This window comes from Oncorhynchus mykiss, chromosome 7 (assembly GCF_013265735.2).
Source record: "Oncorhynchus mykiss isolate Arlee chromosome 7, USDA_OmykA_1.1, whole genome shotgun sequence".
NCBI lineage: Eukaryota > Metazoa > Chordata > Actinopteri > Salmoniformes > Salmonidae > Oncorhynchus > Oncorhynchus mykiss.
In genome coordinates this window covers 40751061-40768217 of record NC_048571.1, presented here as the reverse complement: position 1 = coordinate 40768217, position 17157 = coordinate 40751061, and the positions used below count along the sequence as shown (strand labels likewise).

Here is a 17157-nt window from a genome sequence, read left to right as displayed (position 1 = left end):
TGCCGGCTGCTCTACCATTCAATAGAAATATACTGTTGGTTTTATTATTGAGGTAAAACGCCATGCATTGTCAGCCTGACACTGTTGTAACTGTCGAAGCATGGGATCCGCATCAAGAACTCCTGCAATATTTATGGACTCTAAGACCAAACTTTTCTATTATATTTTGTATCATTTGTGTGTGTTTTTGTTCTACCTTATGTTATTTTTAGTACCACAATTATATTGATTACTGTATCGTTGGGTTTAGAGCTTGCAAGAAAGGCAGTTACAATGCAGTTACAACCCAGTGCTAGTGAACATGACATTAAAACTTGACTGATTAGACTTTCCAGACAAGCTAAGTCAGCTGTGAGATAGAACAACCCATGCAGTCATTGATCAGCCATTGATGAGTCATTCCATCCCATTGCATGAGTCAGTATATTGTAAAAATAATTTTAGATGCGAGCACTTTTTGAAATAGAAGACAATGCCCAGTTTTGGGGGAAATTAAGGATACTGAATCACTCAAGGACTCAGTTACAACCTTACATAAACATGAGATACAGTACATTTTTTTTTATTTCACCTTTATTTAACCAGGTAGGCTATTTGATAACAAGTTCTCATTTGCAACTGCGACCTGGCCAAGATAAAGCATAGCAATTTGACACATACAACAACACAGAGTTGCAAATGGAATAAACAAAACATACAGTAGAACAAAGAAAACAAAAAGTATATATACAGTGAGTACAAATGAAGCAAGATAAGGGAGTTAAGGCAATAAATAGGCAATGGTGGCGAAGTAATTACAATATAGCAATTAAACACTGGAATGGTAGATGTGCAGAAGATGAATGTGCAAGTAGAGATACTGGGGTGCAAAGGAGCAAGATAAATAAATAAATACAGTATGGGGATGAGGTAGGTAGATAGATGGGCTGTTCACAGATGGGCTATGTACAGGTGCAGTGATCTGTGAGCTGCTCTGACAGCTGGTGCTTAAAGTTAGTGAGGGAGATATGAGTCTCCAGCTTCAGAGATTTTTGCAGTTCGTTCCAGTCATTGGCAGCAGAGAACTGGAAGGAAAGGCGACCAAAGGAGGAATTGGCTTTGGGGGTGACCAGTGAGATATACCTGCTGGAGCCACGGAGGCCACGGGAGGAGAGTTGTATGGCATTGAAGCTTGTCTGGAGGTTAGTTAACACTGTGTCCAAAGAGGGGCCAGAAGTATGCAGAATGGTGTCATCTGCGTAGAGGTGTATCAGAGAATCACCAGCAGCAAAAGCAACATCATTGATGTATACAGAGAAGAGAGTCGGCCCAAGAATTGAACCCTGTGGCACCCTCATAGAGACTGCCAGAGGTCCGGACAACAGGCCCTCAGGTTTGACACACTGAACTCTATCAGAGAAGTATTTGGTAAACCAGGCGAGGCAATCATTTGAGAATCCAAGGCTGTCGAGTCTGCATATAGAATGTGGTGATTGACAGTCGTCGAAAGCCTTGGCCAGGTCGATGAATACGGCTGCACAGTAATGTCTCTTATCGATGGCGGTTATGATGTCGTTTAGGACCTTGAGCGTGGCTGAGGTGCACCCATGACCAGCTCTGAAACCAGATTGCATAGCGGAGAAGGTACAGTGGGATTCGAAATGGTCTGTAATCTGTTTGTTAACTTGGCTTTTGAAGACCTTAGAAAGACAGGGTAGGATATATATAGGTCTGTAGTAGATTGGGTCTAGAGTGTCACCCCCTTTGAAGAGGGGGATGACCGTGGCAGCTTTCCAATCTTTGGGAATCTCAGATGATACTAAAGAGAGGTTGAACAGGCTAGTAATAGGGGTTGCAACAATTTTGCAGATAATTTTAGAGAGGGTCCAGATTGTCTAGCCCGGCTGATTTGTAGGGGTCCAGATTTTGAAGATCTTTCAGAACATCAGCTATCTGGATTTGGGTGAAGGAGAAATGGTGGGGGCTTTGGCGGGGTTGCTGTGGAGGATGCCGGGCAGTTGACCGGGGTAGGGGTAGCCAGGTGGAAAGCATGGCCAGCCGTAGAGAAATGCTTATTGAAATTCTCAATTATAGTGGATTTATTGGTGGTGAAAGTGTTTCCGAGCCTCAGAACAGTGTGCAGCTGGGAGGAGGTGCTCTTATTCTCCATGGACTTTACAGTGTCCCAGAACTTTTTTGAGCTAGTACTACAGGATGCAATTTTCCGTTTGAAAAAGCTAGCCTTAGCTTTCCTAACTGCCTGTGTATATTTGCTCCTAACTTCCCTGAAAAGTTGCATATCACGGGGGCTATTCGATGCTAATGCAGAATGCCACAGGATGTTTTTCTGCTGGTCAAGGGCAGACAGGTCTGGAGTGAACTAAGGACTATATCTATTCCTAGTTTGAATGGGGCATGCTTATTTAAGATAGTGAGGAAGGCACTTTTAAAAAATAGCCAGGCATCATCTACTGACGGGATGAGGTCAATGTCATTCCTGGATACCCCGGCCAGGTCGATTAGAAAGGCCTGCTCGCAGAAGTGTTTTAGGGAGCATTTGACAGTGATGAGGGGTGGTCGTTTGGTCGCAGACCCATTACGGATGCAGGCAGTGAGGCAGTGATCTTGATTGAAAATAGTAGAGGTGTATTTGGAGGGTGAGTTAGTTTAAATGACATCTATGAGGGTGCCCGTGTTTACAGATTTGGAGTTGTACCTGGTAGGTTCATTGATCATTTGTGTGAGATTGAGGGCATCAAGCTTAGATTGTAGGATGGCCACAGTGTTAAGCATGTCCCAGTTTAGGTCACCTAGTAGCAAGAGTTCAGAAGATAGATGGGGGGAAATCAATTCACATATGGTATCGAGGGCACAGCTGGGGGCAGAGGGAGGTCTATAGCAAGCGGCAACAGTGAGCGACTTGCTTCTGGAAAGGTGAATTTTTAGAAGTAGAAGCTCGAATTGTATGGGTACAGACTTGGATAGTAATACAGAACTCTGCAGGCTATCTTTGCAGTAGATTGCAACACCGCCCCCTTTGGCAGTTCTATCTTTGCGGAAAATGTTATAGTTAGGGATGAAAATTTCAGGGTTTTTGGTGGTTTTCCTGAGCCAGGATTCCGACACGGCTAAGACATCCGGGTTGGCAGAGTGTTCTAAAGCAGTGAGTAAAATACATTTAGGGAGTAGGCTTCTAACGTTAACATGCAGGAAACCAAGGCTTTTACGGTTACAGAAGCCAACAACTGAGAGCACCTGGGGAGTGGGAGTGGAGCTAGGCACTGCAGGTCCTGGATTTACCTCTACATCACCAGAGGAACAGAGGAGAAGTAGGATAAGGGTACGGCTAAATGCTATACGAACTGGCCATCTAGCACGTTCGGAACAGAGAGTAAAAGGAGCAGGTTTCTGGGCACGATAGCATAGATTCAAGGCATAGTGTACAGACAAAGGTAAGGTAGGATGTGAGTACATTGGAGGTAAACCTAGACATTGAGTAATGATGAGAGAGATATAGTCTCTAGAGACGTTTAAACCAGGGACGTTTAAAACATAGGTGTTGTTCCACCTATGTAGGAGGTGGAACAACATGGTTGGTTAAGGCATATTGAGCAGGGCTAGAGGCTCTACAGTGAAATAAGACAGTAATCACTAACCAGGACAGTAATGGACGAGGCATATTGATATTAGAGAGAGGCATGCATAGCCAAGTGAACATATGGGTCCAGTGAGTGGTTGGGCTGACTCGGGACACGGCGATTCAGACAGTTAGCAGGCCGATGCTAACAAGCTAACAGTTAGTAGGCTGGGGCTAAACAAGCTAGCAGTTAGCAGACCGGGGCTGGCAAGCTAGCAGTTAGCAGACCGGGTTAGCAAGCAAGCAGTTAGCAGGGGCTAGCAGGTAGCAGACCGGGGCAGGCAAGCTAGTAGTTAGCAGACTTAGGCAAGCAATCTAGCAGTTAGCAGATGAGGGTAAGTCTGGTTTTGCCTCTTCATGCGGTGACGCCGATAGACCAGTCGTGGAATTAGTAGGGTTCCAAGTAGCTCTAGGTAGCTAGCAGGCCTAGCAGGTTAGCAGAATGGGCCTTCAGCGGGTGTCGCGCCTGAGGGGCCTGTTGGAATCCTCGGGCAGATTATGTCGGTATTCCAGTCGTAGAGGATCGGCGGGGTTTCGTGCCCCGTACCGGCAGTAGAAGGGGTCCGGATATTGTAGCCCCGGAGTGGGCTTCGGTGGTAGCACAAGAGCCCTGGCCGGGCTAGCTTCAGGCTAATTGGTGCTTGCTCCGGGATGGAAACGCTAGCCAGGAGTGGTCACCCGGAATTGCGATTAGCTAGTTGCGAAGATCCAGATAAAAATGTTCAGAGTTTGCAGTAGGAATCCAGGGATATGGAGAGAAATAGGTCTGTTATGCTCTGGTTTGAGTCATGTTGTTCGAACTGGCGAGAGCTTTCCGAGCTAAAGGTTAGCTGATGACCGCTAGCAATGGTTTGCTGACTGATAGCTGGTAGGTTGTTAGCTGGCTAGCTTCAGTTGAGGGATTCCAGAGCCGAAGTAAATAGAAATACTTAAGAAAAAAGCAGATCCACGCCACATTGGGTGTTGCGGGTTGCAGGAGAGTATTTAGAAGTTGAGGTTTAGGAAAATATTTTAAAAGATATGCAAAGAAAAATATGTAAAAAGATATATACAAGGGACACGACAGGACAAAGACTTCTGACTGCTACGCCATAATCCTCTATACAATCATGAACATCAAATTAAAACACTTAAACTGTAATATGTAACTTTTTGGGCTACTCACAGGGAAAAGTGAGTTATAGATCTGTCCTTCTCAATGAAAGCAAGTCTAAGAAGCGGTTTGCTCTATGTGCGTTTTTTCTATGCTTCCCTGTTGTGTTCGTTTCATGTTAATTAATTTTGTGTTCCCGGTCCAAAATTACCCCCCCCCCCCCCCCCCCCCCCCCCATTATAGCTGATTATAAATCCATAATAATAAACATATTATCACCTAATGTCGTGTTAGATCTTTTTATCAACTTAAGTTATTGTGAACATTACAAGTTTTGAACTTCTATTTGCTATTTATGGCCTGTAGGCCTCATTGACCTGAGCTCAAACAACTTGTTTTTGAGTAAAAAAAGCATCATGTATGGATTATTTGGACTATAACAAATACTCAGGTTAAACATATTGTGCTATTTATCACAGACTATCTTGTGTCAAGGTTTAACAAGGACATTTGTTTTGAAATCGTTTCAAATGTTTAAATAGTAGGCCCAAAATAACATCTGTTGTGTTCCTGGTCAAAACAGATCGGTATGATTTTATTAGTAAAGAAAGGACATAGGCCCAAAACTAAACATGAAAACTTGACCATATTACAAAATGAATGTCTGAACATATTAAAGAACAACAGTAACAATAACAGTACTACTAACAATAACAAAAACATTCAAATAGAGTTGACTCCATATTGTTCACAAATTCAATGAGCATTTCCACAAACAACAACATCTTATGTTTATGGTGCAGATAAAACAATCTGGTAATAGAAAAAAAGGGAATGATACTTGAAAGATAAAGAAATAACATACCTTATCAAGGTTGTTAACTCCCCCTCTGTTGTAAATCCAGGACAGTGATGGGCTTCTTGTCCTCCCTGATACTCACAGCGGTGTGCAGAGTTGTCATTAGGAGCACATTCTTCTTTTCCTTCGGGCAGTAGGACACAAGAGTGTGTGTGTGTGTGTGTGTGTGTGTGTGTGTGTGTGTGTGTGTGTGTGTGTGTGTGTGTGTGTGTGTGTGTGTGTGTGTGTGTGTGTGTGTGTGTGTGTGTGTGTGTGTGTGTGTGGTGGGGGTGGGGGGGGCGGGGTGTAGTAGTGTGTCCAGCTGATGAATGGGCATGTGCCTGAACTCAATTTTATAGACTAATTGTAGTCAAACCCATTAATTTCTAAAGACGGATCATTTTTTAACAGAAACACCAGAGGTGTACAAAAGTTAAATAAAACACCCAAAATTGAATGAAAATCATCCAAATGTAATTTGTGTGTTCAGATGCCCTGTGAGGACTAAGCCATGGAACCTTATGACAATCAGATTAAATTAACTATATTTTTCAGAGAGAAAACTTGTAAATTGGTCCAATTCAACCGGAACACAACAGGATGGTTTAAGTTAAGTTTTTGCCATTTTTAGTGGTATTAACCATCTTCAAACAACTGAAAATACAATATTTTGGGATAGGGAAAATATATTTCACAGAAGTTTAGAGAGTACAATGATTATCTTGCTTATTTTGTCACATACACTGAAATTAGGCAAATTAGAATTTTAGAAACCAGGAAATGACTGAGCAATTTCTGCATTGTGCACCTTCCATTGGTTATCTGTTCCCAACAATGCAGTAGATTATTTCATTTCCTGGAAGGCAGTACCTCATAAACAAGGTGTATTGAGGGCTTACTATATGCCAATCAAGCACGTTGATTTTATAGTTGGGTTAAGTTTGTTTAAGATTGTGGGGTATAATATGAGATTTCAGATGAAAATAAACCTGCCATAGCCTGAAAGCTTTTAGATTTCAAGTCCCTGTTCTCAGTACTTAATGTTGACAAGAATATTTACTGTAACCAGGAACTGAACATTCATTGGCTTTGAGCCTACTGCTGAGGAACACTGAACAATTTGTTCTGTTATTTTTTCATTGCCACTAGTGTTTCAATTAGTTGAATGTCAGGTTGCCTTGGTTATCCGGTCAGGCCTGTGTCACAGAACAAGCTCTACACCAGACACACTCAATAGGCAGACCGTGGCCGAATCCGGACCCAGGACCGCGGGTCCTGTATTCATATTTTTTAAAGTATTATTATTACATGTTTTATTCAGTCAGGATTCGTATCCTGGTTTCATAAGACATGAAAATGTGTAAAATTGAGAGAAATGGGCATTAACGGCAAAATGTTTCCATTACTCCATGTACGGTGTCCAATCAAAACATCTTATTTTGACCAATGGGTAAAATAACATATATTTGAATTGTGTAGATACTACTCTAAGAAAACCAATGGTCCAAACCTCATGTCTCTTTCATAGTCCGTTCAAAAGTTATTGGAGTTTTCCCCCTTCTATTATAGACAGAATTAGTGTTACTAAATCTATCGAGGACAGAGAAAAAAAGTCTGTAGAGTCCATGCAAATAACTAAGAAATGAAGATGTATCAGAAAGAGCAATGTCAGAAGGCTTTCCAACAGATGTTGCAACATTGCTGTGGGGACTTCCATTCAGCCACAAGAGCATTAGTGAGGTCGGGCACTGATGTTGCGCATTTAGGCCTACCTCGCAGTGGGTGTTCCAATTCATCTCAAAGGTGATTGATGGCGTTGCGATCAGGGCTCTGTGCAAGACAGTCAAGTTCTTCTACACCGATCTTGACAAAACATTTCTGTATGGATCTGGCTTTGTGCACGGGGGCATTGTCATGCTGAAACAGGAAAGGGCCTTCCCCAAACTGTTGCACAGAATCGTCTAGAATATCATTGTATGCTGAAGCGTTAAGATTTCCCTTCACTGGAACTAAGGGGCCTAGCCCAAACCATTAAAAACAGCCCCAGACCATTATTCCACCACCAAGCTTTACAGTTGGCACGATGCGTTCGGGCAGGTAGCTTTCCCCTGGCATCCACCAAACCCAGATTTGTCCGTCGAACTGTCAGATTGTGAAGCGTGATTCATCACTCCAGCAAACGCTTGGCATTGAGCATGGTGATCTTAGGCTTGTGTGCGGCTGCTCGGGCATGGAAACCCATTTAACGACGCTCCCGATTAACAGTTATTGTGCTGAAGTTGCTTCCAGAGGCCGTTTGGAACTCGGTAGTGAATATTGCAAACGAGGACAGACGAGATTTTTACGCGTTACGTGCTTCAGTACTTGGCAGTCCCTTTTTGTGTGCTTGTATGGCCTACCACTTTGCGGTTGAGATGTTGTTGCTCCTAGACTTTCCACTTCACATGAACAGAAATTACAGTTATCCAGGGCAGCTCTAGCAGGGCAGAAATTTGACAAACTCACTTGTTGGAAAGGTGGCATCCTATGACGGTGCCATGTTGAAAGTTACTTAGCTCTTTAGTAAGACCATTCTACTGCCAATATTTGTCAATGGAGATTGGATGGCTGTGTGCTCAATTTTATACTTCTGTCAGCAATGAGTGTGGCTAAAATAGCAGAATCCACTCATTTTAAGGGGTGTCCACATACTTTTGTATATAAAGTGTATATTCAAATAATGGTGTGTATAGATAGTATGGACAGCATATGAATAGAAAACATGTTTACAGCAGTAGTTATATTGGATGAGCCATGACTACAATACACTATACATATATAAAGTGGGCATAAAACAGTATGTAAACATTATTACGTTGACCAGTGTTCAAGGACTCTATGTACAGTGCCTTCGTAAAGTATTCATACCCCTTGACTTAGTCCACATTTTGTTGCGTTACAGCCTGAATTCAAAATGGATCAAGAATATAGTCTACACAAAATAACCCTCATTGACAAAGTGAAAACATGTTTTTAGTCATTTTTGCAAATTGTTTGACAATGAAATACAGAAATATTCTATTCACTTAAGTATTCACACCCCTGAGTCAATACTTTATAGAAGCACCTTTGGAAGCGATTATAGCTGTGAGTCTTTCTGGGTAAGTCTCTAAGAGCTTTCCACACCTAGATTGTGCAACAGTTGCCCATTATTGTTTTAAAAATTCTTCAAGCTCTGTCAGATTGGGTAGTTGATCATTGCTGGAGAACCATTTTCAGGTATTGCCATAGATTTCCAAGTAGATTTAAATCTTGATCACTGTCTTCTTGGTAAGAAACTCCAGTGTAGATTTGGCCTTGTGTTTTAGGTTATTGTCCTGCTGAAAGGTGAATTAATCTCCCAGTGTCTGGTGGAAAGCAGACTGAACCAGGTTTTCTTCTAGGATTTAGCCTGTGCTTAGCTCCATTTTGTTTCCTTTTTATCCTGAAAAACTCCCCATTCCTGACTAAAAGCATACCCATTACATGACGCTGCCATCAATCATGCTTGTAAATATGGAGAGTGGTACTCAGTGATGTGTAGTATAATATAAGGGCAAAAGGCAAGACCCAAATGCAGACACAGGAGGCAGATGGTTGAGCTACAATATTTATTATGCCCAAAGGGCTAGGCAAAAGGCAGGTCAGGGACAGGCGAGAGTTTATAAACCAGGTCAGAGTCCAAACAGTACGAGGGGATAGGCAGGCTCGAGGTCAGGACAGGCAGAGGTTTAGTGAACAGGTCCGAGTCCAAACAGTTCAAGGGGATAGGCACGCTCGAGGTCAGAACAGGCAGAGTGGTCAGGCAGGCGGATTCGGCATCAGGACAGGCAAGGGTTAAAATGAGGAGGGCTAAGAAAAAACTGAGACTGGTGAAAAATAGGAGCTAGGCGAAACGCTGGTTGACTTGGCAAAACAAGACAAACTGGCACAGAAAGACAGGAAACAGAGGGATAAATACACCGGGGACTAATGGGGAAAACAGGAGACACCTGGAGGTGGGTGGAGACAATCACAAAGACAGGTGAAACAGATCAGGGCGTGACATTGTATTGGATTTTCCCCAAACATAACACTTTGTATTCAGGACAAAAAGTTAATTGCTTTGCCACATTTTTTGCAGTATTACTTTAGTGCTTTGTTGCAAACAGGAGGTATGTTTTGAAATATTTAAATTTTCTGTACAAGCTTCCTTCTTTTCACTCTGTCATTTATGTTAGTATTGTGCAATAACTACAATGTTGTTGATCCATCCTCAGTTTTATCCTATCACAGCCATTAAACTCAGTAATTGTTTTAAAGTCACCATTGGCCTCATGGTGAAATCCCTAAGCGGTTTCTTTCCTCTCCGGCAACTGAGTTAGGAAGGACTCCTATATCTTTGTAGTGACTAGGTGTATTGATACGCCAGCCAAAGTGTCATTAATAACTACACCATGTTAAAATATATATTTTTTACCCATCTACCAATAGGCGCTCTTCTTTGCAAAGCATTGGAAAATCTCCCTGGTCTTTGTGGTTGAATCTGTTTGAAATTCACTGCTCGACTGAGGGACCTTAGAGACAATTGTATGTGTGTGGTACAGCGATGATTCAAAAAATCATGTTCAATTATCTCAATTATCTCACACACAATAACATAAGTTATTGTGACTTGTTAAGCACATTTTTACTCCTGAACTTATTTGGCTTGTAAAATGTTCTAAGAACACAATTCCACTTTGACATTATGTGGCATCGTGTGTAGGCCAGTGACCAAAAAAATCTCATTTTAATCCATTTTAAATTCAGGTTGTAACACAACCAAATGTGGGGGGAAAAATCAAGGGGTGTGAATGCTTTCTTGAAGGCAGTGTACATTGGGCAGCAGTATCTAAGGTGCTGGGTAGAGTCCTGGTGGTAGCCGGCTAGACCAGTGACTAAGGTTCAGGGGTGGGTAATGGGCGAATGCCGGCTACGGGTGACTATTGAACAGTCTGATGGCCTGGAGATAAAAGCTGTTTACCAGTCTCTCGTTCCCAGCTTTGATGCACCTGTACTGTCTCCACCTTCTAGATGGCAGTGGGGTGAAAAGGCCATGGCTCTGGTGGCTGAAGGCCTTGATAAGCACATGGGTGGTGAGAGGAGCCTCACGCTCACTTCACTACAGCGACCTAAAGTGGAAGTATCAAATTCCTTACAAAACAAAAACAAAAAAACGTCTTATGTAACAGCAAATAGTTCAATTGGGTTGGTTGCAGTTATAGGCCTACATGGAATCCTGAATGACTTTGTTATAGAGCTCATCAGAGTTTAATAGACAAGGTATTTCAGGATGTTACACGTCTTTATGGCGTTGCATGAACTTTGACCATATTTCAGAACACATGATTGCTTGCAAAGCTTGATATTTTTAAGCTCACTTTCACATCTTTTTTTTCCAACCAATTGAAAGTGTAACAAAACAAGAAAAGTAGGCCTATGTCCAGAAATAACCTCTCACCCCTGACCCCTAGGCAAATGATGTATAGGAACATGTAGATCTGAAATAATTGGATATGTAAGCTTATGGTTGCATCTCCACTTTGCCCTGTGATTTTAACCATATTGTAGGCCAGGGATCATCAACTAGATTCAGCCGCGGGCAGATTTGTTCTTCAGTGATGGTCGGAGGGCCCGGAACATAATTACATATAATTTGTAGACTGCAAACTGACCACAAGAAGCCCAAACATATATAATATTTGACTAACATTATCATTTCAAATCTTGCTTTCATTTGTATATGATCACGTTTCTTTCTATTATGCGTGGAAATACTTGTGAACAGATTTCCCAAATTAAAAACACTTGGAGCTGATTTCCCGGTGTTTTTACGTTCAACAATGAAAATTTAACAAAAAAAACAAAAAACATTTTTTTTTTTTTTTTTGTCAGTAAATTTGGGGGGACAAATAAAACCACCCACGAGCCAAATTAGGCCCGCGGGCCGCCAGTTGGCGAACCTTGTTGTAGGCCCTATATGCTTAGCAGATCCTGTTCCTAGATTTGAAGAACATTTACATTTTTGTTATTTAGCATACACTTCTAGGAGTTGCTCGTCTAGGAGTTGGACACAGTGTTGTTACTGGACCGGACCAATCTTTGAATTTACCACTTAGTTTTCTATTGTGCCACCAAGTGGGAATGCCACACACTGCATTACATACTGCCAAAGAGCAGGGTTATTATGAGGTTATTACAGGTTAACCCCACACATTGCTGTACTGGTAATGGAAGTTTGTAGTTACAGAGGATGCCTTTTATTAATGCATGTCATCCTCATAATGGGCCAGGAGTTTCCTGTGTCCACACTGTCAGAGATGGGAGATAATGGTCCAGTAGGATCAAGGTGGATTAGGATGACTGTATAAAGACCATCAGGCTCCATCAGACAGCATCATCAGACCTGCAGGTGCCCAGCTCTACCAGGTGAGTGAGCAGAGCTGACCTGATGGGAACACTGGTACAGCTTCTTTGTCGTGCTATTGGTGCATGACTGAGTTGTGTTTCATTAAAATGGCTTCTCAAATGCGTCAACCTCAATTTTTTCATATTTCCAGCTAAAAAACTTTAGATTTGTTCAGATTTTATTCTTGCCATTTGCTCTACTTCTATGCAGGTTCTTGATTGTGTGACAGAACATCTTCGCTGTTTGCCAAATGGAATTGTCCGTGGCCATGTATGGTCTCCTTTGCCTGCTCTTCAGCCAAGCTGTGCCCATGTGTGTGCCCACGGATTACACTCTGTATGAGGAGAGACGTGAATGTGACTTCTGCGTGGCCATCAATACGACCATTTGCATGGGCTTCTGCTACTCAAGGGTAAGTAGCCTATAACCTCAACCAGACATTCTTAGTTCTTTAATGGATCTGTAAAATGCACTCACATAAACTTTTATCCCCCCATAAAATATATGATGTTTTACCTTTATTTTATCAGAGTAATCTCATCGAGATTTTGCATAATATTTTATAAGACCGACCTGGCCATGATAGCAGCAGACTAGTAGATACAGACAAGGTCAATATGCAAAATACAACGTATACATTATATATCCTGTCACACGTTTTGCATTGCAGAAGAGACGCTAAAATATAAGTATAACTTGAAACTATAACAAATTCCAATCGCAGGCCGACCGTGAGGCATATTTGACCTACATCGCATGTACAGTATGTAATGTACTGCATATACTGAGTGTACAAAACATTGAGAACACCTGCTCTTTCCATGAATCCAGGTGAAAGTTATGATCCCTTATTTATGTCACTTGGTAAATACACTTCAATCAGTGTAGATGATCGGGAGGAGATGGGTTAAAGAAGGACTTTTATGCCTTGAGACAATTGAAATTGTGTAAGTGTGCCATTCAGAGGGTGAATGGGCAAGACAAAAGATTTAAGTGCCTTAGAACGGGGTATGTTAGTAGGTGCCAGGCGCACCAGTTTGAGTGTGTCAAGAACTGCAACGCTGCTGGGTTTTTCACGCTCAACGGTGTGCATAAAGAATGGTCCGCCACCCAAAGGACATCCAGCCAACTTGACACAACTGTGGGAAGCATTGGAGTCAACATGGGCCAGCATCCCTGTGGAACAGTTTCAACACTTTGTAGAGTCCATGTCCCAATGAATTGTGGATGTTCTGAGGGCAAAAGGGGGTGCAACTCAATATGTTTGGTACACTTAGTGTATGTTAAGCATGTGTGTTTGTGTGCGTGTGATTACCAGGACAGTAACATGAAGGAGCTGGCCGGACCACGTTTCCTTATCCAGAGAGGCTGTACCTATGACCAGGTGGAGTACCGAACAGTCATACTACCTGGTTGCCCGCTCCATGCCAACCCTCTCTTCACCTACCCCGTGGCCCTCAGCTGCCACTGTGGCACCTGCAACACAGACAGTGATGAGTGTGCCCACAAGGCCAGCAGTGGAGACGGCGCCAGGTGTTCCAAGCCACTCAGACACATCTACCCATACCCTGGCCTGAACAGCTACATCCACCCCAACTGATAACGCTCTCCCTTCCCTGGATAGTTTGGCTGTAATGACCATAATGACCAATAAGGCAAGGAGAATGGTCCTTTCAAATCAAGTTTATGGTCAGTAGCCTAATCATTATGATAACAGAACAGCATTGTCGTACTCGTGTGTTTGTGGTGGATACAGTGAGCTACAGGGTGGTGTATCCTATTCATTGTGACATGTATTGTTGCTGTTGTGTTTGGTATGTGAATATGCCTTTTTGTTTGCCACTTTGCTTGCAATGGAGGCTGATCCTGCTATTTCTGTCTGCCTCATGTCTTTCCTGTCCATTGACTCACTGAGCTATTTTGTTTACGGTGAACCAATATCATGAATGGGACGTTATTAAAGCTGAAGTCTGTAAATAGTTGTAACTCATCTGAATGAATCACATTCTGTGTAGGAACACAGCATGCGGTCACACTCCACACACATCGCAAATCAATTGTTAATTGTTCATGCTTCGTAAAACAACACTTATAGACTAACAGTGTAATAACTACTTATGGGTCCTTTTCCAACAATGCAGAGTTACAGATAAAGATAAAACAAATATAAAATAAAAATATAAATAGTGACACGCAAAATAATTACAGTGAATAACAATAATGAGTATAAATTACAGGGCTATGTACAGGGAGTACCAGTATTGAGTCAATGTGCGGGAGTACGAGGTAATTGAGGTAGCTATGTACATACACTGTACATACAAAACTATGTGGACACCGCTTCAAATTAGTGGATTCGGCTATTACAGCAACACCGTTGTTGACAGTTGTATAAAATCGAGCACACTGCCATGCAATCTCCATAGACAAACACTGGAAGAAGAATGTCCTTACTGAAGAGCTCTATCTATTCTATATATACAGTGCATTCAGAAAGTATTCAGACTCTTTGACATTTGTTACATTACAGCCTTATTCTAAAACAGATTTTAAAAATCTACACACAATACCCCATAATGACAAAGTGAATACAGGTTTTTAGAAATGTTAGCAAATTGATAAAATATAAAAACAGAAATACCTGATTTGCATAAGTATTCAGACCCTTTCTTATGAGAATCGAAATTGAGCTCAGGTGCATCCTAATTCCATTGGTCATCCTTGAGATCTTTCTAAAACTTGATTGTCCACCTGTGGTAAATTCAATTGATTGGACATGATTTGGAAAGGCCCACACCTGTCTATGTAAGGTCGCACAGTTGACAGTGGATGTTAGAGCAAAAGCCAAGCCATGAGATCAAGGAATTGTCTGTAGATCTCCGAGACAGGATTGTGTCGAGGCACAGATCTGGGGAAGGGTACCAAAACATTTCTGCAGCATTGAAGGTCCCCAAGAACACAGTGGCCACCATCATTCATTTTCATATGGAAGAAGTTAGGAACCACGAAGACTCTTTCGAGAGCTGGCCAAATTGAGCAATAAGGGGAGAAGGGCTTGGTCAGGGACGAGACCAAAAACCTGATGGTCACTCTGACAGAGCTCCAGAGGTCCTCTGTGGAGATGGGAGAACCATACAGAAGGACAACCATCTCTGCAGCACTCCACCAATCAAGCCTTTATGATAGAGTGGCCAGACTGAAGGCACTCCTCAGTAAAAGGCACATGACAGCCGGCTTGGAGTTTGCCAAAAGGAACCTAAAGACTCTCAGACCATGAGAAACAAGGATCTCTGGTCTGATGAAACCAAGATTGAACTCTTTGGCCTAAATGCCAAGTGTCACGTCTGGAGAAAACCTGACACCGTCCGTACGGTGAAACATGGTCGTGATAGAATCATGGTGTGGGGATGCTTTTCAGCGACATGGACTGGGAGACTAGTCAGGATCGAGGGAAAGATGAACGGAGCAAAGTACAGAGGTCCTTGATGAAAACCTGCTTCAGAGCGCTCAGGAAGGTTCATCTTGCAACAGGACAGCAACCCTAAGCACACAACCAAGTCCATGCAGGAGTGACTTGGGGACAACTCTCTGAATGTTCTTGAGTGGTCCAGGCAGAACCCGGACATCAACCTAATCGAACATCTCTGGAAAGACCTGAAAGAAGCTGTACAGCGATGCTCCCCATCCAACCAACAGAGATTGAGAGGATCCGCAAAGACGAATGGGAGAAACTCCCCAAATACACATGTGCCAAGCTTATAGCGTCATACCCAAAAAGATTTAAGGCTGTAATCCCCGCCAAAGGTGCTTCAACAAAGTACTTATTTATTTTTATTAATTTGTTAAAATGTGACATGAAAATAATAGCTTGGCTGTAATAGCTGGTAGCTATGTTGGTTAAGTGTGCCTCAAAATCTAAATCAATCACAGACAGTGTCACTAGCATAACACCCCCACACCATCACACCATCTTCCTTCATGATCTGCTCATCATCATCTGCTCATCTATCACTCCAGTGTTAATCTGCTAAATTGTAATTACTTTGCTACTATGGCCTATTTATTGCCTTACCTCCTCACGGCATTTGCACACAATGTATATAGACTTTCTTTTTTTCTATTGTGTTATTGACTGTACGGTTGTTTATTCCATGTGTAACTCTGTGCTGTTGTTTGTGTCGCACTGCTTTGCTTTATCTTGGCCAGGTCGCAGTTGTAAACGAGAACTTGTTCTCAACTAGCTTACCTGGTTAAATAAAGGTTAAATATATATTTTTTAAAACAGTTGATGTTGAGATGTGTCTGTTACTTGAACTCTGCGAGGTAAAATCTTAGGTGCAGTTAATTGCCGATTTCTGAGGCTAGTAACTCTAATTAACTTATTCTCTGCAGCAGAGGTAACTCTGTGTATTCCTTTCCTGTGGCGGTCCTCATGAGAGCAAGTTTCATCATAGCGCTTGACGGCTTTTGCAAATGTAGTTGAAGGAATTTTCAAAGTTCTTGAAATTTCCTGGATTGACTGACCTTCATGTCTGAAAGTAATGATGGACTGTCATTTGTCTTTGCTTATTTGAGCTGTTCTTGCCATAATATGGACTTGGTATTTTACCAAATAGGGCTATCTTCTGTATACCACCCCTACCATGTCACAACACAACTGATTGGCTCAAATGCATTAAGAAGGAAAGAAATTCCACAAATGTACTTTTAACAAGAAACACCTGTTAATTGAAATGCATTCCAGGTGACTACCTCATGAAGCTGGTTGAGAGAATGCCAAGAGTGAGCAAAGCTGTCATCAAGGTAAAGGCTGGCAACTTTGAAGAATCTCAAATATAAAATGTTGATATGTTTAACACTTTTTTGGTTACTACATGATTCCATATGTGTTCTTTCATATTTGTGATGTCTTCCCTATTATTTTGCAATGTTAAAAATAGTTACAAAAATAACTGTTGAATGAGTAGGTGTGTCCAAACGTTTGACTGGTACTGAATGTCATTAAATGACATGTGCTTAACTATGTGGTTTTAATGTACATTAGCTGTGGTTCCTCTTATTTTGGGAGTATTATAACATTTTGTATCTATTTTCAATGCATGCAACCTAAGAGTTCATGCCTGCAAGACAGAGGCTTATGTTACAGTCAATCGGTCTGAGGG

General features: G+C 42.0%; 1 protein-coding gene across 1 annotated transcript; it reads left to right on the top strand.

The window, feature by feature from the left end:
• The first annotated feature begins 11998 nt into the window (after nucleotides 1-11998).
• Nucleotides 11999-13969, top strand: tshba (thyroid stimulating hormone subunit beta a). Its single transcript, NM_001124543.1, is given in 3 exon segments — nucleotides 11999-12015; nucleotides 12206-12407; nucleotides 13314-13969. Coding segments are annotated over 2 exon segments (444 nt in total). The 5' UTR covers nucleotides 11999-12015; nucleotides 12206-12245; the 3' UTR covers nucleotides 13596-13969.
• The last annotated feature ends 3188 nt before the right edge of the window (nucleotides 13970-17157 follow it).